This window comes from Perna viridis, chromosome 15 (assembly GCF_037379345.1).
Source record: "Perna viridis isolate PV_CMFRI_1.1 ecotype Kerala chromosome 15, ASM3737934v1, whole genome shotgun sequence".
NCBI lineage: Eukaryota > Metazoa > Mollusca > Bivalvia > Mytilida > Mytilidae > Perna > Perna viridis.
Genome location: NC_142459.1, coordinates 7906671 through 7930191, shown reverse-complemented (window position 1 = coordinate 7930191; position 23521 = coordinate 7906671). Strand labels below are relative to the sequence as shown.

The 23521-nt window shown below is 34.0% G+C and overlaps 1 protein-coding gene across 4 annotated transcripts in view; it reads left to right on the top strand.

Annotated features, from left to right (window-relative positions):
* LOC148596788 (death domain-containing protein 1-like) overlaps positions 1-23521 on the top strand; it is a 49032-nt gene that overhangs the window by 19789 nt on the left and 5722 nt on the right. For all 4 annotated transcript variants that reach the window (XM_088564487.1, XM_088564483.1, XM_088564485.1 and 1 more), the window contains 9 exons: positions 666-1406; positions 11725-12109; positions 13418-13601; positions 15925-16059; positions 17332-17514; positions 18037-18165; positions 19345-19591; positions 20467-20596; positions 21769-21882. In XM_088564487.1, the coding sequence (XP_088420613.1) occupies positions 692-1406; positions 11725-12109; positions 13418-13601; positions 15925-16059; positions 17332-17514; positions 18037-18165; positions 19345-19591; positions 20467-20596; positions 21769-21882 (2222 nt within the window). In that variant the 5' untranslated portion in view covers positions 666-691. The remainder of the gene's footprint in view (positions 1-665; positions 1407-11724; positions 12110-13417; positions 13602-15924; positions 16060-17331; positions 17515-18036; positions 18166-19344; positions 19592-20466; positions 20597-21768; positions 21883-23521) is intronic.

Sequence of the window (23521 nt, the reverse complement as noted above, 5' to 3'; positions counted from 1 at the left end):
AATTCATGTAACTACAAAATGTGTTATTGTGTTGGTCTTGGGAAAATGAGCTGTCCCAGTACACCTTCAGCTGCATAACATTGAAACCAAGTAATACTTAAAAGGTTTTGCTTTCAATATTTGTATAATGCATCTGTTATTAAATTCCATAGAAGCTCCTATATAAGCATACCCTGTGTATTAAAGTAGTATGTTTCTCTATTGTCCCAAACGACTTTTTTCATAAAACCGGTGTGTTTCAGTTGATAGTAAAAGATATCTAAAGACCACATGTTAGCAAAAAGACAATACACAGCTGTTGATCGAATAATTTTTGTTGTACAGGAAGATATTTGGCATTTTGATCCAATGCTTCAGCCTCTCTTGGGGTGTTGATAGAGTATGTTAATTGTTATTAAACGGCTTTAAAAGTTTTTTTGTGAATAAAATATGAAAAGTGTTCATTGTCATTATGTCTTCAAACAGATGGAATTTTATTAACTTTGTCCATGCATATTTTATGAGAAAACGTGCGTTTATGTTCTACAGGGAATAACGGATAATATTCAGAGGGAACAATTGAACACTTTAATTTTGCTTAGTGAGTAGTGAAATGGCAAATTGATAACGATACACAAATGCGTCAGTGTGAAATCTTACCTAATAATGAATAATTTGTATTTTAGATTTTTGATTTAGATTAAAATCGACAATGCCTGGTGAAAGACGTCAAATAGCTCCCAACCAGCGACATGCCCACCAAGCCGGGAAGGGTGCCACTTCTGGTGGTGCACAAAACAGACGTCAGACTTCTAATACCACTCAGAAAACACAGAGGAATTACAGCATAACCTCACATAAATCAAAGACAGTTACTATGGAAAAGCCTAAAACAATGCAGGGAAGCAAATCGCGAAACAAGTCTGCAGACGATTTCCGAAAGGAAGAGAAAACCCAGGAAGTTGTTGAACAGAATGGCGCTAAAACTCCGGAACAGGAAGTAGAGGTAGCCGAGGATCTAAATAAGGACCAGCAAAAGAATGACATCGATGATGTGGCAGAGCAGAATGGTGGGATCCGCGGCCATACGGCAAGCCCCGTTGAGGAGGATCCAGATAATAGCAAAGAGGAGAAAGGAGACAAATGGGCCGAAAAAGCGTCTGAGGAATATCAAATAAAATCGTTCAACGATAAAATTTTGGAATATAGTGAAGTTTTTGAAACTGATAAATTCAATACTGTCGATCAAGATTTCCCTGTAGAAGATTTGGTTTCCTTTGTCAATGTTATATCTGGTACAATTGACGAGTTTAAGCAGCAGTCTCAAAACAGCCAGAAACAACTTGAAGACCTTTGTAATAAGATGAGACATGTCAAAGAGAATATTCATTTCAGCATCACCAAACGTCAGATGGAACTTTCACCTGGTAGGTAAATTACATTTTCTACTTATAGTCTCCGCCTTGTTGAAACTGTAATGATTGCTTGTATCGTTATGTACAATTTCATCTTTAATGTACATAAAACTTAGCTGTTTGTTTTCTGTAATGGAAACACTTTCTTTTATCTGTATATATGTAAGTCGTACCATTAACTGTAGGAAAGTATTACAAAGTGCTTTACTATTAATTAGAAAATACTTAATTTACAGTTCAATGTCAAATACATGTACATGATTGCATGGCCTGTAAAGATATTGCATAAACCAATTTCACAGCTTAAATAACGTAATAAGAACGTCTGCTAGCAAGTGTGATATTAATTTTACAAGTACGAAAAAGTTATAATATCGGGTTGAACAGATAGTCTTTGTGATAATACATGCACAAGTATATCTTGTTTCTTTTAACTATTTCAAAACATGGCCACGTTATGAGCAACTTTATCCGCTGAAACAAACTTATTTCTACTTTCTTTGTCTTCTTATAATTCAAACTAGTGTTATTCTAGGATATACACATATAGTATAACGATTATTCTTACAAGTTATAAATAATTATACCAAATATTTTTACTTTTTCCACGTAAATATATACATTGTATGTGACTGGTGTCACTGTGTTATCTTGAACAAATTTACATTGGACCTGATAATTACATAGTCAAACAAAAAACCTTATACCATAGTTTAAAGCTCAATCAAATGGTAAACTGTTCAGTTCAAGATAATTATATGTCAAACAAAAAATTTACAGTACATTCCAAATATAAATAAAGCCTGTGTATTTTACTTACTCCAATTGGTATTCTAAACCATTCTGGTGTAAATATGAATTCTGAATTCTCACAATCACACTACTCAATTTTGGCATATTAACCTTGCTCGGAGGAGAATGCAAATGTTTAAATAGTATAACAAGATTGCGCCCTTTCAATTTTTTCTTTTATAATTTTTTTGGCTCCCTCCTCAATCACCTCAAATGTAGAGCAAAGAGATAAGTACATTGTACTTTATTTTAGTTTTTAGATCAGAAATTCGGGTTTCCGACTTTAGCCACATGCTTGTGTCGAAATATTACATACGTAAGCAAATTTTAACTTTAGAATGGGACTTTTGTTCACAGAATGACTGATGAACCAAATTTGTCATAGATGTTTTTTTTTCTCTGCCGGACACAAGAAGACAGGTGTCTTGAAGATACAATAACTGTTTACCCTTCCAGAGCACCTGGTTTAACTGGTTTAATTTTTTGTGGTGTTCGAGCTGTTCATCTCTGTGTGTATTTTTTGTTTCTCTCTTGTTGTTTGTCATAGTCTGCCTGTCTGATCTTCAACGTGTTTATGGTTATAGGATACGCTCCCCTTGATGACCATCCTTTACATCCGCGTTTCAGTATTTTCAATTTGATTTTTTCGGCTCTTTTTGTGCAAGTAGCACACCTACTACAATGTAAAATGGAACTAGATATAATATAACGATAATCACCCATATCGCATACATTTTCAACAATTTAAGTGTAAGTTTTTGCAAATAGTCAAATTGAACTTTCAAAACGGTGGGGTTTTTCACATCATGTTTCACTCACTGCCTGATTCTTACAGAGACTGACACTTTTAAATATCTTTCAGACAATTGTACGGTTTATTCGATGTTTAGTATAGACAGGTGTCTGGTGATTGTTAAAGATATTAACTTCCGGTATGACAAAGACAAGTTGTTGCTTATTTCTATAACGTCAATAATGACCAAGACAGTTTATCACTTCATTCAAAGGTTAATGTAAACTGGTGTCTGCTGCATAGTCTTTTGTTCAGTAAACTCAGTGTTTTTTAACAACAGGTGGCTGGCTAGTTCCGCGGTCAGGGTTTACGGTTAAATTGACACAAATGTTCCGAAAAAAAGTCGGTTATATATCAAGGTTTATCGAATTCAAACGGAAAACTTCACGACACTTGCAATTCAGTCGATCGGTTGTTAACTCGTAAAAACTTCAATTCAACATTCAATTATAACCATATAGACCTTTAAAGATCTATGTAAATATTTTGTAAAACCTTAGGTAAATATACAATTTCATCGAGTATTTCTAAATCGCAGGTCCCGTTTAAATATTGACAGAAATCGAAGCTTTTAATACTTCACACACAGCCAGTGTTTTCACGTTACGATATGGTGTTTGGGCTAGTTAATACATAGCAAGTTCAGTGTTTGTTAGGTCGTCCACTCTCTGTGGCCTCAGTTTATTTTGTTTGTTCGACCAATCACTTGATGGTGCCATTGATTGAATTGAAGCATGTTGTTCAAACAACCTTTTGTGCCTGTTAGTAGCACTACACTTGACTATGTATGTATGTTATAGACATAGGTCATGTTATAAGTATGGAACAGTACCCGTCTGTCATTTATATTCGTCAATATTTGCCCACGAGCCACAGATTAGTCGTACTTCATTTTTGAGTACGTTTTTGAATTTCTTGCCTATCAAATCGGTGTTGACTTAATTGTCAAAAATTATTTTGGTTTATGCAGTATCTTGATGAAACGTTTTGTGTAAGAGGTGGATGCATGTTTAAAAACCACAAAACGAACATTTTTGTCATTGAAACTGTCTAAACCGAACCCAGAACAAATCGCTACCCTATCTAAACTAACAATCTTCTACAGTCCTTTTATATGTCATATAAAATTTACTTTTTTTATCCTGTGAAAACCGAACACCCCTCTTAACAAAATGTATCCCCAGTTTGTGAATGTCTGGTTTATATCAGGGGCGGATACAAATGGGGGCGTGGCGGGCGTGTACCCCCCTAAAATTTACAAAGCATGGTTTGTCAGGGGTAGATTAAGGCCGTTTTAGGTTGAAACTTTAATTTCTCGCTAATATTACCACAAAAAAATAATTACATTGCACCCACTCTAGAAGACTATTAAAAAATGAACCTCAAACAATTTTTTGCTTCGCTCCGCTCCGCGAAATTTTATCTGTGCCCCCCTCCCAATCTAAAATACAAGTTTCACTGTATGTTTATGACACCATTTTATTTTTTCAAACAAATTGTACACACGTTTCCTTTCATATCATGATTTATCCTTTAGTTTCTCGTATAAAGTTCCATAACTCTAAAACATATTAGGAAAACTTGTACATCTAAAATAAAATACAAGATAGATTTCTTCAATACATCACTAAATTCTTCCAAGTTATTTAAACGAAAAAGGCTCAAAGGTTATTACATAATCTCTGGATGAATGGGCAGGCAAACAGAGGAACAATTGACCTTGATATGCTACATATATTATCGTCTCTAAATAAACGGTCCTGTTAACGAAAAAAGAAATGTAGAAATCGTAACAATGATTATGCATGCATTTGGTGTCTTCAAATTAAAATTTGATTAATAAATTCAAATGATGTTACATGTGTACATGTTAAAACAGGAAAGATTTTGGTTAAATACGAATTAATAACTAATATCTTTACATGACCGTCAATAAAATCCACAATACTGAAATGGCATATTAAAATCAAATTTTGGCAGAATACCGCTTTGGTGACCTCGGGGTAGCGTCCTCGCCTCGAGTGATGGGGAGGGGGTGTGGGTTCGATCCCCGAAATAGTCATACCAAAGATTTTAAAACTGGTAGTATTTGCTTCACTACCAAGCTTGTGACATATTGGAGATAGAGTAACGGCTAGTTGGCTCATAATCTCATAATCAGAATGATGTGTTCGGAGGTGGGGTGACATGCCTACCTTAGGGTTGTTACATGTACTTCTGTGATATCGGGATAGTACCAAATATAATCCGGCTCAGCGTGTCAGACTAGTACAGTGCTAGTTTTTTTCCATATTGGTCAAACGTTTTCATCCTGAAATTTTGAAAGTATCGGCCATAGGAAGTTAAAAACTTCAATCAATCAATCAATTTGCCAAACAAGGTTGTATAACAAAATCTTACATCTAAAAGGAAATAAATTTAAAGAACCCCAATAACAACAAGGGACTAAGGTCAGTGAACTGAGAGGTCACTGAACTCGTCGTTCATATCTTTGAATCAATTTCAATAGAGAGACTATTGACCATTGAATTTGTTTATTGGGAAAAAATCTTTGCCAAATCAACGTTAGAAGTACAAATGTATTATTAGGTCAAATCTACATGTAAAGTCGGGTATATAAAAGATTTTTCTTTTTTTTTTCTTAATCATTACTTTGGGACTACTGATTATATACACAGGGAAAATGGGGAAAGGTATGATTTATAGTAGAATTTAAATTGATCCATAATTGAATTATAATGTAAATTTATCAACTGCTACTTTTTATTTTAATATTTTGTCAATTAAGACCGAAGATCGGAATTTGACACATCTATGCAGTCGTAAGAGCCGAGAGATTAGTAGACCTGTAAGCAACCTCCGCGGAAAATATTTGCATCGACATTCACAAGTTCGAGTTATCAAAGTCCATAGGATTGTTATTTTACACAAAAAATGTACATCTGTATATATGTAGGTAGTTTCGTTATGAGACTTAGATTCGTGTGTATATGTGTTGACTTGATTTTATTTCATATCTAATCGCAGTCTTGGTTTCTAACTTCGGTTTTGACGTCTAAAACAATGTTAATAAGTGAACTAAATTGTTCATTAATTCCAGTGTTACGTGGGTAGTTTCTATATAAGAACATCATAAACTGCATGAAAAGAAACCAATCCTCCTGCCAATGGGTACAAACTGGGACTTACTGGTATTTCTACTATTTCGTGTTCAGCTACATTTGTATTCATTATTTGAATTTTGTGTAAGTTTTTTCATTCGATATTAATCGAAATAGTACATGTACATGAGTTCTTTGATTTCTTGTATAATACTTTTGACGTTCATTATATATGATTGTCTTGTATTTACCTGTTTGCATGTAAAGTAGCAATATGACCTTTTACGATCGCTACTATGGAAGTTTTCTTATTTACATAAAATGAGAAAAAAAAACGCTAATAGCCCTAAAAGATAAATGATAATGAATGGAACGGATCGACTTTGAACAACAGAGGTTAACACTTGATTTAACGAGCTCTATAAAAGATACTAACGTGCTTAAAATAACAGTCCATTTTTTTTTATAAAGGACCTAAAATAAAACAAGAGAGACAACTCAATCGCATGAATTATCAATAGATGCTAACGACGCATAAGAAAAGGGAACGCGAACGAATAATTTAAACCGCGTTATATACGTGAAGATAATTTTAATTAAAATCTTATCGACCTGTTGTAAAAGTCAATTTGCCCTGAATAAATAATAGAAAATCTAATATCACCTACAAACCTGTTTAAACATCAGGCGTGGATAAAAGATTACTAGGAAAAATATTTATGGTTGCGCTTTTTAGAAAAAAAAAAACGAAAAATTTACCATCAATGACTTCATATTCGGAAAAGTTATGTGAAATTTGTATTGGATGCGCAGCAAGCAGGAAAAGGGTAAAATACAACATTTTGTAAATGAAAACAATATTTCTATTTTGCATAAATGTTGATGAAAAAATAATAACACTACTTGAAGTGAAGGTATTTCTGCTTTACATGTTCGGTTTTGGTTTTGCCTATTTGTAAAAAAAAGTATTTTGTTCCTGTTGGTGGAGAAACACACACACATACACACACACAGAATAAAAAGACAACTTAAAAAAAACCGATAGAATCTAAAAGGGAAAATAAATTGATTAGAAATAATGCATTGAAATTTTTTTATATAATTAGACAAGTTTCCACATTTCCTTTAAACAAGGGGCAAAATAAAATTAGAACAGATTCTTTACGATTCTTTTTTATAACTATTCCTAACAAAGCAAGGCGAAAATTAAAAAAAAAAAACCTTGAATATAGAAGAATCAATCATGAAAAAGCTTACCTGTTTCTTGGCTCGGCCAGTACTTAGTTTAAACATATTTTAATATGAAATAGTTTGATTACAATAAATTACAAAACATAATAATAAAAAGACAAGGATTCGGAAACAAGCATAGCTTAAACAAAGTCTGTCTCCTTAAAAAAATAATTTGGTTAGCGCATGTTCTATTGCACACTCGCATGTTGAAGAATATAATATGTGGCGAGGAGAAAATAAAGTATTTAGGAAAAAAAGGGTTGAAATGCATTGATAGGTAATTGATTATAGTTGGGTGTTCACAAACCGTTTACTGTCGACCATATACTCTTGCGCATTTATAAATATATAAATATTTTGTTCTAAAGTTAGAGCATCTGATACATGAAGCAAAATTTTTGAGTTAACGGGATTGGTAAATCTAACGACAATATGTATGTCTGGCGAATGGCTGCATACTTGCTACAGTGAAGAAGAAAATGGGCTGACGTTTCAGATTGACCGCATGTACAATATGGATTATCGACAAGATTTCGCGCAAATAAATGAGCATTCAAAGAACTACTATCCATTCGTAATCGTGCATGGAGCACCTGACCGATTCTACTGCCTATATAGAAGTATGTTGGGCATATTACGTTTTGAACTTTCAAATAGTTCTTGAACGTTTCTAACGACGACGTTAGAAACGTTCAAGACGTCTTACGAATGTCGACAGGCATTCCATAATTTGACACTTGAAGTTAAAAAGTAACCAGAATAGATATTGGTTCTCTTACGTATTTCGGCCACGTTGTTGGAATGTCGAAGGCGCAAAATAAAATTAGAACAGATTCTATACGAATCTATTCCTAACATAGCGAGGCGAAAATTAAAAAAAAAAAGAAAAACCCCTTGAATATAGAAGAATCAATCATGATAAGCTTACCTGTTTCTTGGCTGGGCTAGTACTTAAATCATTACTTCAGGAAATTTATCATTGGACAAAAGTAAAAGGTGTAATGACCAGGTACCTCTAATTGAAGAGGGCTTTATAATAAATATTGAAAATCAGCAAACATGGTACTTAACATAAATCGGTCAAAGTGTTTCACTAAATGGATATAGACCAAGCAGTTTCTAACGAGAGAGAAGTTTATTACCAAATTGAAGTGATTTATTATTCAAAGTCATAACAACCAAAGGAGATAGATGGGTTATTTACGTATTTACGCCTAACTTTACATGGTTAGTAAAATTAATTTATTTTCGGATGAGCGAATGTGGATAGTTTTTGCTAATTACTGTAAATGTAACTGAAACAGGATTTACAATGTAATTTCAAAATTGTCATTGACGAGCATGTACTGTATTCTAATTTGCACAGATAAACGTTTAACAGATAAATGTTAATAAATGCAATTTGTTTCTTTTTTTATTTTGGATGCTCGAAATTTACGTTAGTTTACAGAAACAGTACTTTTTATTCATTATTTGAATTAATGCAGCTGTATTTGGAGATAATACTTACTCTAATTTAGGATGTTCATTTTTCAACATAAATAAGGTAAGATCGAGCGCATAGCACTTTTAAGACCTATAATCCTCGTTATTTTTTTAAATGCGCACAAACACCCTCTTTTTCAATGACACGTTAAATAGCGCAATAAACATTAAGATGATGCCCAAATTAATGTATTGTATCAGGTATTTTAACGGGTATGTGGTGGGGGTATATATATATATATATATATATATATATATATATATATATATATATATATATATATATATATATATATATATATATATATATGTATATATATATATATATATGTAAATGTAAATGCGCGAATGTCTAGTTCATCAATGAAACCACTATAACCATGAAGAGGATACCATCTTGCAAACGCATGAAGAACCTTTTTAATGAAGTCTAAATTACTTCATGTGCATGTATATGCAGTTTCCGGAATAAGTGTTTATATGTAGTCATTTGTGATGCTTGTATTAATATCTGAGACGGGAAAGATTTTTGTTAAATTAGAGATAAGGCCAGGAATTTAAAAAAAAAATACCATAAGGCTGAAGGGGAGTTTAGTGCGAAATGAACTTCCGGAAACCTCTAGTTTCTTTGTATTTGATTCATATCGTAAGACGGTTGTCGTATGACAATCTCCCTACATCATGTCATGCACATATATGTCTATTTTGGATGGTTGTCCGTTTACATAACGGTATATCACGTTTCCGGAAATTCGGGGGTCTGTTCCGATTTCCGATTAGAATTTAGGTTAAGCTTTTTACCTGCCGGCAGCAGACGTATATTTTTTGTTGCTTACTTATTTGTGTCAAAAAAAATTAGTCGTATAGCTTTCCATCTGTTTGTTTGTATACTATATAAATGATCCTCATCGATAGAAGGGTACAAAACATGTATCTCGTTTCAGCATGTGTAAGTTCCTAAATATCTCTTAAGATGTAGCTACAATGTAGAAAAGTAGAAACAACTTCATTATGAGGCTAAATTTCAACTCGCATACCGCGCGAAACGGTGTGGAATAGGTACACAAATACTCCATTTCTAACTAAAGTTAAACGACAAAAAATGTTTCCCGTCGCTCACAGAAGTAGATACACTCGTAGTGTATATCAAGACCCGATTGTTTGTCAAACTTTCAAGTGTTAAAACTTACATACCGATGCCGTAAGGGTTCACATTAGTGGTAAACCGAGGTCCAGGACCCTCACCTCCTGATTTATAAGGCGTTCAAAATCTTATTTGCGTACATGTAAGTCCTGGGTCTTCAATCTTTTTAGTGACACTTTCATGATGACTTCCTGTTTTTCACAAGTTTACCATTGATTTCAATTTTGGAAAACTCTAGGACTTCCATTTTACTCTTAAAAGTAAATTTGAAGCCTTACAATGGACAGTGAGAAATAGGTACATATACATCGCTGAATTTAACCATAACGTGCGAAATAAAACACACGTGCCGGTCAAAACAACGAGGAGTGCATCAAAGTGCACCAAGACTCTAGCGCCTTTCATACTGTGAAAGTTCTTTAATTCGTGGTTACCATTTTTTTGCGGATCGGGGAAGACACACAAATTCGTGGATTCTTAAATTCGTGGTTTTGCGGTTTTCAGTACACACATCGATGGAAATCTCCTTTTCGTTGGGAACACAAGTTCGTTGTCTGGCTCACCAACGAAAACCTCGAAAATTTGTCCCGCACGAACAATAGTACTTTCACAGTTAACTTAAACGTGCGACAACTCACATCTGGACCGAATTTTTGATACCTGTGGTGTATACGTGATATCCGTACACGCTGGGCCTATTTTCAAGTAAACTTGTACCAATTACCTTGTCAATAATCATAACATTCTGTTTATCTTTTTTTTTTGTGAAGTGTGTTTTTCATTGCCTAATATTCTTACAGAATATTTACTTAAATGTGGTTTTCCGTAACATATGTTTGTTTTTATGAGAGTTTTTACTTTCACATATTAGCGAAGTTTTGAATTATATCAATAAATGGTAATATTTTAATAATGTAAGTTATGTTTTATGACATAACAGTTAAATTTTGTATCTTTTGACGACTATCGTTTGTGAATGAATGATCATAAAACTCATTGAATCTTTACATGTTACCAAAGTTTTGGATCACTGATACTGAACGAATATTGTAATATACGTTATCTGAAGCATGCATATTCTGTTTCGGGTTTAAATTGCAATTACAGGCCTCATAAATTATGAATGGGGTAGGGAAATTCATATATTTTATTTATCAGTTTCCATGTAAACGATGCAAATAGATAATTAGGAAAACCCACTATAAAACAACCTCTATTAGAATTTTAAAATATAGAACTTTAGAACGGTTGATCGGATGAATGGAGCATGTACCACCGCCGCTAATCCCATCTAACATCCAATAGCAAATCTTATAAATTATGATGTAACTGTGTGAAAATGAAATTAAAGGTTTCCACACGAACATGGTTGGTAATTTTAAAAATGACATGTAATTTTGTTTCATCAGTGATTTATACACGCCCGACATTCTATTAACAGTTTATTTCCAATATACTGTAGTTAAAACCTTTCGGTTTAATTTCAAAGAAACGGTATGTTACTATGTTCTAATATATAGCACAAATGTTTTTTTTCGATTTTCTTCCTTTGGATTCAAATATGAAAAGTAAAACTTGATTATGGTCGAAAAGAGCTCATATTCAACAATTGTAATATATGTTACATGTATCATGTTTGCTTTTTGTAATATTTTTAAAATACCGTAATTAACTTCTAGCAATTTACTTCATACCCTCCTTGCAATTTGGAAACTTGAAAGCTATATGTTTTGGAAGAATGTGGTTTAGACAATCAATTAAGATGGATCATTTGTTTTGTAGAAGAGGAACCACAGAGTATTGAACAGAAGGAGTTGACTGAAAAGCTCGCGCAATTGAATGCCGAGGTAGCCCGCGCTAACGCCGAGCTCTCGGAAGCAATAAGGCTTTCAGTTGAAACAGAGCGTACAGCTACACACGCGCAGGTAACAGCACAGAAAGCTAAAGACGAGGCTGTAAGAATAGAAGAAGAAATAGAACTTAAGAGGAAACACGAAGAAAAGAAGAAAATTGAAGAAACTCGAAGGATGGAGGAAGCCATTCGGAAACAGGAAGAACAGGAACGAATGGAAGAACAAGCCAGAAAAGACAAAGAATCCGAATGGAAAAGAAAAGAACATGGACATGTTGAAAAAAGTCATACTTGGGAAAAATGGCCTACATTTGAGTAAGTTAGATTCTTGTATTATTAGCATGAACAAAAATAAATATCCATTGTACCAGAATGTAAATTGCTATTATCATCACGAACACAAGTAATAAAGAAAATTTTATTAGAAAATTATCAAGCTACACAATCGAGGTCTATGTAAAGAAAACAAAATAAGTCATTGTTACAGAAATGTCATTAAATTCTTAATAACGTGATAAAAATCTTCAGTATCTGGTTCAGTGGAGAGTTTGAAATAATAATTAGAGAAATACACGTACTTATAAGCTTCGGGAAGAAATTTTGTGCTAATTACATTGTATATATCATTGCTAATAATGGCCTTTCGACATTAATGCCTCTCGTACTCCTTTTAATTTTAACTTCTAAACTGCGAACACCGTTAACAATGGCGCGGATAAAAGTGGGGGGGGGGGTGTCGAGTGTGCATTTTCCGTTTTAACAGGAGGAAAGGGGAAATTGGTTTAAGTAACATATGGAGTTATCAAAGCATAATATTAACACACATTCTTTCTGAAGTGAGAAAAATAGTAATGTGTCCCGCAGGCCTCAATATCCTGAAAGCTTACCAGTATTGTTGAGAAACAGCGTTCGATCTTCCGGTTCTGTAGAAGTAGTACATGTACATGCAGAGGGGAGTATCAATCTTCCCCGTAGACCTATAACCGCTTTCTGATTCACTTCGTATTCGTATCACTCTGCTCGCTTATAGGAGCTGCTATACAGGATGTGAAAAAATTCACAGGGCATGAACACTATTGAAAACAAAAAATATAACAATATTTAGAAAAAAATCTTACTTATTTTTATTCCTATTTAACGTTTTCATTATATGAATAACTTAATTCAAATTTTGAACGCACCGCTCATGAATATTATTTACTGGCGGCTAGCTTCCAAGCGGCTGGTGTTGACGGCTTGATTCACTTTAATGAATCTGCGGAGCTATTTCCGCTGTTATGTACCAATTTGCATAAAGAGATGAGGTTAAGTACTGAGTGTGGCAGAGTTGTAAAGCTTTGAAATAGCGAATACGCCCTCTGCACAGGAGATTGGGGTAGTATGGGAACTTGCATGGTTTGCATTGGAGAAGTGTTTATGTATGTGGGTCTGGGAATCAATGAAACAAAGCACAAAACTCAAATACAATGCAACCTGTCTAAACCGCACACCAGTTGTTTGGTTTACAGAGGGCACTCAATGAGTTCAATCTGAAATTAAGTGATCCAAAAAGATGGCATTCGGTTTTCTGGTTAAGACAGGTTGGTGTATTAACAAAAGTGCATAACTCTTTTTGATTTTTAGGATAGTGCTCGATAACGGAGATGTCGGATGTATAGTACGAGCCAGCCCTGGTCACTTCAAACCAGAAAATGTAGAATGTGAGCCAGTCAATCAGATGAACTGTGACTTGACTTATGGTTCTCAGGAAGAATTGGTCAGCAATATACTCAGTCTACACCCAACCAATGACGAACAGAACCTCGAGGTAAATTGGTTTTAAAAATCACGTTCTAGTCTCATCCTTGAAGAGAATTCGATTAGATATAAAAATCAGTTTAATTTAATTCTACTTATTTTAATGATATTTTCGGTTTTAGTGGAGTTTGTGCTGACTGTTTCTCTAGGTATTTCTTAATGTCTTTGCGTTGTGTGAGTTACTTGTCGTTTGTTGTCTGTTTATTGTGTTCACGGTCTTGTTTTGTCTGTATTGTGTTCTCGGTCTTGTTTTATCTGTATTGTGTTCTGGGTCTTGTTTTATCTGTATTGTGTTCTCGGTCTAGCTTTGTATGCGGATTTCCGTTCGTTTGAATATTTGGTATTTCTAACTCGCCTTCTACTGCATATCTTTTTTTTTATTTTTTCGTAAAAAAAATATATTCTTTTGTTATAAAGTTACTTTATGTGAATTATATTGTTCTTTTTTCACAAATCCGGATGAAACGGGGCTTGCGTTGTCAATGCATTCCAGTGGCGGATCCAGGAAAGCTGGGATTTCGGTGGTAGAAACCCTTTTATGAAAAAAATGTGTTATTTTAGTGTTCAATTACACGTATAGAGCAAATAAGCAAACAACAGACTGGAACTCCCTTTTTCCCGGACCCCTTTCAAAATGTCCGCCCGGGATCTTGAGATTACATTTAATAATACATTTATGTCTCAACAGTCTCTAAGGAATTTTCATTGAATTTAAAGCAATAATGAACAAATTATTGACCTGTATTTTTAGGCATGATATACATGTACATGTACGACGGGAAAAGGTTAACCCTTAAAAAAAAACAAAAACAAAAAAAGCTAATAAATGAAAAAAGTACAAATATACTATTGAATGTTGGCATCTAAATATTAAACTTCTGTTTGAGGATGATATCCTGATAATGTGTTTGTTTAATTGGTCTCCTCAGAGTTTTAATGTTGACTATAGGGGTATTTCGCTTAGTCGTTATCTAGGAAACCTAATGAGTGTCAAAAAATTACGTGTTTAAATAGACATTTTCCTTAAGGTAAGGGTTACGACAAAAACGGAGTCTCTTTTATAATATGGACATTAAATTGAGCGGTGATTTAGTATTAGCATTTACTTACATGTATATTGCATCAACGAAAAAATTCTGTTGACACCTGGGTTAACTTTACTGCCATACAAATCCATTAAATGTACGAGAAAACGAAACAGCTTAGAACACTACTTAACTTGAACAATTTAAGGGATTACCTGCATTAACGACAGATCGAGTGGTCCTTTACGACTACCTAGGTGCAGTAGGTATTTACATAGTTTTCAAAATTAGACAGGTTTAAGTAGAGATGTGTATTTTGTATTGTCAAGACAGCAGAGTTCGACGTCTTTATTTCGGAACGTCCTGATTTTTTAACAAACTTGCAATAGGTATTCACCTATAATTGTTGAAATGATATACTGAACTATTGTGAAGACAGCAGGGTTAGACGTTTTTATCTAAGAACGACTTTATTTTCTTATTTAGATGGCTTATCATATTTATGTTTGATTTTGACATACAATTGTAAGGATGAGATACCAGTATTACATTTAATCGGGAGTTCGAGACTGTATAATGTAATAAGCCTTGAATTACATGCACGTATGTAGAGCGTAAACATTAAAACATGGCATAAAAACTTTGGTCCAATAATTAGACACTCTTATACATGTAGTCATTCCAATGGAAAAATGATGGCTCCAACGTCTACATTATGTCAGTAAATATTTTAAAAGTTCTGTCAGTAATTCTGTTTATGGTTGTGTCAGTAGTCATAGCTATAGTTCTGTGAGTATTACGTCTATAGTGCTGTCAGTAATTATATCTATAGTTCTGTCAGTAATCATGTGTTTAGTTTTGTCAGTAATTGTGTCTATAGTTATGTCCGTATTTCTGTCAGTAATTGTGTCTATAGTTCTGTCAGTAAATCTGTCAGTAAATCTGTCTGCAGTTCTAACAGTAATTTGTAACATATACGTTTTGTCAGATTTCTTTCAAACTTTGATGAAGTGTTTATAACCACAAAAGTTTGGATTGGATAAATTATCACAGAAGTTAGTTTTGGAGTCGGGGAGGGGTTTTGGCAATCTTGATATTTATGAGATTTGTTGGTTAGCTAGCATGCAGCATCTCAAGGAGCTTCCAAATAAATGCTACTAACAGAAATGAATACGTATTGTCTCCCTTGTTCGAATTGATATTGGAAATAATTTCCATTTTGTTTCATTTTCACTATTTTTTTTTTCATTGCTGTAACTACATGTAGGCCGATGACAATGGTATTCTATACTTTATCTTTTCGTTTAGGTACCCGTGTATGTGTGTGTACCGTTCAACATATCTCGGTCTACAGCTCACTCAAGGGAGCCCTTCATCAAAGCCGAAACAAATGGACACTGGTCAGATCTTGAAACAAGGGAGGTCACCTTCGATAAACACAAGGTTTGTACCGAAGATTTTAAATGAGAAAAGTAGTCGAAATATGTCCTGACTCTTAATTTGATATGTAACCGATACCTTTTTACGATTGAAATGTTGCGTATGCAGAAATTCTGATAATAGAAGGCTGTCCAGTAATTTTAGTAATTTGAATTTCTATATAATGATTTTAAACTTTCAAGCTCAAGGGGTGTCTTTAGTGCCCTTTGGATCAGTCTACATGTACGCCGGTCAATTTGTTTTTAATTTCTATAATGGTAATACTTAACAGTGTTGAGGGGTTTCTAAAAAAATAGCTTACATTTATATGACCGATCTATAAAGGCGAAAAGAGAGTACATTTTTTGTACTGTTTTCCTGTCATTTGTCAATTGCAAAATAGCCCATTACTTTTCCAATATTGCTAATCGATTGTTTAAAGTATCACAAAAACTGTTTAAATCAAAATTAGAAAAAATTGTAGACAAGCGCATTCATGTAAAGTCATTTTGATTAATTGCATACGATGATGGTTCTAAAAATTACAGTGATCATTAACTATTTATGTTGTATAAATTGACTAATTTAAATTAGTATTCAATTTGGTCGGATCATACTTGACACCTTTTCTTGTGTCACGTTTTTACCCAGAGAGAAATGATGTTGCTACTTTAAATCAAGCTACCTTTGCATGATTTTAATAATGCTAAAATGTGTATTGCAACCCTGACCAATATTGCGTTCTATGAAACCTAAAATCTAATTAACAACGGTATGAATTGGAGAATGAAAATTGTTTCCTGCTTCGTAATGTCACATCTGATACTTTCTATTAAAATATATTTTCTTAATCCTCATTATGAAAATAACTATTGTAAATTAAAAGTCTAAAATTAAAAAAAAAAATATTCATGTCCATGTTTAAGTGTTCAGAGAACTTAAAGTGAAATAAAAACACTGAAAAGATTGTTACTGCCACCCCAACAGAAATACAATGATTTCTGTACTTCAAGCTCAAATGGAAACTGACTTGCTGTTCAAGTTTGGTTTTCATATTGTGTTCCCTTCTAGCAGTCATTAATATCCTATCATTTACAATTTGACTTTTAAGCATCATTCTCGGTTTAAGTTCTTGACAGGGAATCTTGGCTATTACTATAATGTCACGTTAGGGAGAAAACCCTTTGTAAAGCATCATTAAGAAGACATTGTGCAACGATTGATGCTATTTCATAAACAAACAGAGAATGAAGCGAACCCTTTGAATTTCAACATTTACAGTAGTTTCTCTTTCAGGAAACAAAGTTCGCCCAGGCCGAGTTAAAAACGTTTGGAAAATTTGCTGTGATGACCAGGTTGAAACGAGACTACATTACATTCTCAAAACGATCAGCCAAGATTGCTTCATCTTATGATCAAAGAGTGACGCTAACAGTAGCTAAAGATACCTTCAAATCAAAAGAGCACATTCTACTCCAGGTATATCTACAATGTAATCAGTTTTTGGCCCGTTATACTTTCTACTGACACGCTAATATAAAACACCAACCAATCACGAATGAAGTATCAATGTCAATAAATCAAAATTTACTATACGATATTTTTGTATGGACGGAGCGTCAACGATGTCCTGGACCTGCTGGGGGCCTTAAGCGGCCCCGAACCCCGTCGTAATTTTGCCTACACTTCAATATGGCCTCAGCTACGCGCCTGCCTGCAAAGGAAGTTTACACTGAAATATCTAAATTACTGTGAGAGTATTATTGTTCGTTGGGTACCAATTTTCGTGGATTTTGTGGGTTTGGTAATCCACGAAATTTTGTTCCAAACGAAAAGGAAAATTTCCATTCATTTGTATGATAGAGTGGTCAAATCAACGAATTCAAGAATCCACGAACTGAGCATTTTCCCCTAAACCAAGAAAATTGGCATCTGTTACCATACCCGAAACTTATTTTCCAATGAGCACTCCAGGTTACACCTGCTTCGTTTAATTTCTAGGTACAGCCAGTAGACTCTGCCACTGTCCATGAACTACAGCAAAAGAGATTAGAGTGTAAACACATACTGACATCCAGTCCGATCATCAAAATCAAATGGGACGGCGGTGGAATGAGTAAACCGGTTACGGTACGTACTGTAAAAGGGCTTGGGAATCTGAATCATTTGAATGTTTATTTAATAAGAATATTTATCATTTCTCGGTCGTTTACATATTACATATAATTCTGTTAATCATGGAATTTGACAAGACCTTTTGGACTGTGTTATAAGCATTTAATTGTTAAAGATACCAAACTAAAGAAGATCCTTGCTTTATATTACCATGACATTATAGGTTGACTTCCTGACAGGCTGAAACCGGGCTCTCAGTTATTCTCAGGTCAAAGGTTAAATTCAAATTGACTTTGTCCTCCTTTTATATTGTGGGAAAAGCGGTGGATCTTTTTGAGATCTTTCAATATGGGAGCGTTTATGGTTGTATTATCAACTTAGTTCTGTATACTTATGGCAAGAAATAATATCAATATCCGGTTTGTACCTTCATTTTCAGGAGCTGAAAAACAGCTTAATGGCAGCTTCATTTGCGTATTTTTATATATATTCGATTGAGAGCCAACCCAGTCTCGGAAAGTATTCGCTGGTTTCGATAATTAAATACAAATCGAATCATAGCTTTTCCAAGATAGGGTTGGCCAAAATAATCTGCACTATGGCGCCCAGATGTTTACGAAAATAGCGTAATCAATGTTACTCATAATCTCGGGTCATAAAAATTGCGAAACGAAAACGAAACGAAAATAACTGATAAAAGAAAGAATCGAGACGAAACAGTTCAATCAAATGAATCAAATCGTAATAAAAACATAATTAAACGATACAAATCGAAACAGAATGAAGCAAAACTAAATCGAATAAGACAAATATTTTAAGACGTTTCGCAAGTATAAGAAGTATTATGTTTACCCGTGCCGGATAATTCGACCCAAAGACATTTCGGACCATGACAACCAATAATTCCTTATGAATGCCGGACATTTCGTCCAATAGACATATCAGACCATGCCAATTAGTATAATGCTTTAGGACATATATCATTACAAAATTTATCATATTTGAAGGTTATAAGTATAAAGTATCAAATCAGACCTGACAAGAATTATCAAAGTTGTTTTTAATTAATGTTTCTTCGGGAGCGTTCAAAGGTTTCACCTTCATCATATTATATTTCAGAGTTGATTATATACTTGTCGACTGATATTTATCGTGTTTCAAATAGAAGTTAATGTTTTCCATTTTTAAATGTAGATGACAATTCCTTGCCCTCCTAACCCTGCAAAAGCAAGAAAAATCGCACAAATGAGAAAACTGAAAGAAGAAAAGATGAAACAGACTAAACCGGTCATTGTTACGTATAGTGAGGAAGAAGAAAAAAGAAGATTGATGGAAGAAAAAAGAAGAAAGTATCAACAACAGCAACAAGAGGCTTTAGAGGAAGAACAAGAGAAGAAAGTCCAGGCAAAGTGGTATATGGGAGATTATGCCCACAACGATGGTATGTAGTACTGGCAATAATATTAACCCTCTTCATCGCTTGAGTTGGCACAATGAAATCGAGAAAAAAACTATCATAATGAAGATTTCAAGTTATATTCTGGAAAGACGTTTTGTGAATAGAGACGACCCGTGTAAGACGAGGTCACGTGCGTTTTCTTAACCAATGAAACGTCTTAAAAGTGGCACGTCATAGACCTATTCAAAACAAAGGCAAGAGGAAATTTGACGTCACTATTACTGGTGGCGCTGTTTAGAACAAGCGAACAAAATTGTTTTCATTGAAGAAAAAGGTACTTTTACTCGTTGCAGATCAAAGATCTTTTTACGTTAGATAAATTCTTAGTCTTTTCACTTTTTCCGCTACGCTCCACTCGTGAAAAAGGCTTTAATTTCTCGAACGGGTGAAAAATAAACCTGATCTTTAATCTGCATTAATGTTAGAAACTATATTGTTTATAAAGACAAAAGGAATGCATTCTTGGTTTTTGCAAAAAAAAACTTCTTAACAACAGTTACCATTCTAATTAGTACCTTATATTTATTTACTCTTCCAGAGGGGTCCTATTAAGCTGATGTTAGTGTTGACCATTCTTTTACTATCTAAAATCACCAAGGAAACTATAGTAAACATGTAGTTGGAAGAAAATGTAGTCCTCTATCAATATCTAATATAAAGTCGTAGGTCAAGCCTCAGAATCAATGAATGTACTACAGTAAATAAAACTCGCCGTAAACACATTTTGTTTGGGTTTTTTTTCAGGAGGACAGACTTTCAACATCTAGGTATATATAATGAATGCATAGTTCTTTTTTTTGTTTACAATGGATAGGTGATAATTGAAGGTTTCACTACAATTTTTTCAATACTTTCAGATGATGAGAACGATCAGCTTTTCTTCCTTACTATGTCCAACAATGGTAAATGGACAGTTCACGACGACGTCGATATTCAACAGACAAAACTGGACTTACTACAGTTTGATATCGATAAACCTTTTGAAACGTGAGTAAAATCTTCGTAGATAATAAATATATTCCTAATACATACGGCTACCAGACAAAGTAGACATACATGTACCTTAGTTTAAATTCGATAAACCTTTTGAAACGGAAGTTAACTGACCGTGACTCTGCCTTTAATACAAATTTACTGCACTTTGATATTGAACCTTTTGAAACGTGAGTAATCTGGCGTCAGTTTCACAAAAAGTGTAAAATTATATTGATGAACCTTTTGAAACGTTTCACAAAAAGTCGTAAGTGTAAAATTGATCGCAAGTTATGACGTAACAATGCTATTTTCTGTTATGACGTCATTACTTACGATCACCTTTACGCTTACGATTTTTTGTGAAATGAATGCCTGGTCGAGACTATGCGTGTAACACAGTCTTCGTAGATATAAATATAATATTCCTAATACATAGCAGACAAATTAGACTTGTACTATAGTTTGGTACCAATAAACCTTTTTGATTTTGAATAAATTGACCATGGCTCTGCGTTTAATACAGTCTTAAAGTTAATAGAATACATATTATAGTCCTTATTTCTAGGGACAAACATAGACTATGGTGTTATTACATAATGTTTTCTATATTGACCGAGTTATTGGTCCGAGACTAGCCATATTGGGGTCAGGCGTAGCCGAAATCCAATATGGCTAGCCTCGGACCAATATCTCAGCCAATATGGAAAACCTTACGCAATTGTACTATAGTACTACAGTTTGATATCAATAAAGCCTTAGAGTTTGCACTTCTTTTATTACATTTATTAATGTCTATAAAATAATTTTATACTCCTACGCAGGCAAAATTATTTTTGCATGATTATCACATGATTTTCAACCGAGTTGACAGGTTTCATGTGAAATTCGTGCGAATCGAGTCTTCTCGTGTATTTTATATGAAATCTTTTCCAAAAGATTCCAGAACTACCTTCGAACAGCTACAGAAAAGGTTTTTTTGATATAAATATATTGTCCCCCTTTGCGTTTCATCGTGTACACATTTTTTAAGGTAGAAGAACTTATACATGTATATTGCTGCACAAGATTTTCGTTTTTATTCTGACCTTCACTGTATCCTCTGGTACATGTAAGTAATTGAACCTTATCTATAACTTCTTTAATGTGCTTATTTGTTTTACCAAAATTACATGTTTCCTCTTTAGTTTTATGGTGCTACGTACCCGAACAAACACAGCTGAAGACACAGTACCTCCAATGGCGCAAATCATATCAGAGTTCCTTGTTCAAAGATTTGCACAAGTTATTGTCAAACAAAGGTAAAATTAACAAGTATTACAATTTTCTGAGAAATTTTAGATTTTCTGAAAGGGGTGAGGATAATACGAAAATTAAAAGGCAAAACCCAAAATAACCATTAAACGATGACGGCTAAGGTAATAATTTAAGAAATGGAGACAAAAATAAAAGGGATCATTTTGAGAAGTTGACCATAACCAGTCCACTAAATGATACTTAAATATAAGAGAATGGATACGGTGAATATTTCAAGAGAAAACTCCAGGGGGATAAAAATATCGGCTCAAAGTCACCCTTGGGGGTTCATTGAACGACGGGGAGGTTGCAGTTGCTCCTGAAACAACATGATACACTGACACAGCGAAATGGTAGCCCTATATACTCCATCAACATAAAAGTAAACTGAAAGTGAAAACTTGACCAGACACATAGACAAAAAAATTCCTGACTTGGGACAAGAGAAAAAAAATGCTACTTGGTTAAAGTACTTTGGCTTGATCACAATCCTCCCCTTTTAAATAGCTGTTCTGAACTCATTGATCCATGCGTTTTCATCTGCCTTTATTTTCTGTGCATTGCAAGCACTATAAGCTCCTTACTAAATTGTTTTTATGCACTTCATTACATTGTATTTTGCTATTCTACTGTATGAATTTGAGACAAGACTAAATTAACCATGTTTGGACATTTTCAGAACATGCGCCTCATTTTAAACAAATATTTCTAGTCACAGTTTAAATGTAACTTGTATTAATGGCCTTTCATGTGCATGCCTCTATTTTTGGGAAGTTACCCACATGACCATAACTTCTTTTGACTTACACTCCTATTTTGAGGTCATCCGTTTTATACTTTTAACTTCCTTGTTCCAGTGGTAATCTCTCAATACATGTTTACAAGGATTTATCAAAATGGTTGAACGTTGTTAAGGACTTTGTAGATATGATGACCTACTAATCTCAATATTTGTATGTGAAAGTAGAGATTCGTGTTGAAAAGTCTTTGAAGTCTCAATCATTGCTTAATATACTCTACGTGTGGGTAAAGGTCATTAAGTTGATAGGGTGGGGTTTACATGAAGGTTTTTAAACTTCGGATGATCGTTCGTTGATTGATTGCTTGTTGGGGTTTAACGTCCGAGCAGCAATATTTCATCTATATTCTGACGAGTGATGCATATTCAATTATCAAAATAAGACATGCAACGTAAATCTTCCTAAAAAAATACCGATCGCTCTGAAACAATATACATGTAAGGGTTATTGCTGGAATTTTGGGAATTGTGTTTCTAGAAAAGTAGAGGACGCTTACCCAACCGGTTCACCTGGTCCATGCTCCGTCTTTTCTTGATTCCAAGTTGGGCATTTACTTTTGTATTTTGTTCGTCTTTCTTTTTGGGATATTTCGTGTTTTTGTTGTGTTTCCCTTGTCTAGTCTTTATCCCAGGGTTGCATTCTTTAGTTTTCCACTAGAATCTTGGTTTCCTTGATTACTCTTTCATTCGACATTGTAAAGCTGTGTATTGCACCCAAAAGCTGTTGTTGAAATACTTAACAAAAATCCCTTGATTACATTTTGTATATACGAAGATTTTTGTGTTCACCATTAAAAAAAAAACAAATAAACGTGATAAACACTCTTGACAAATATCACGTTTGG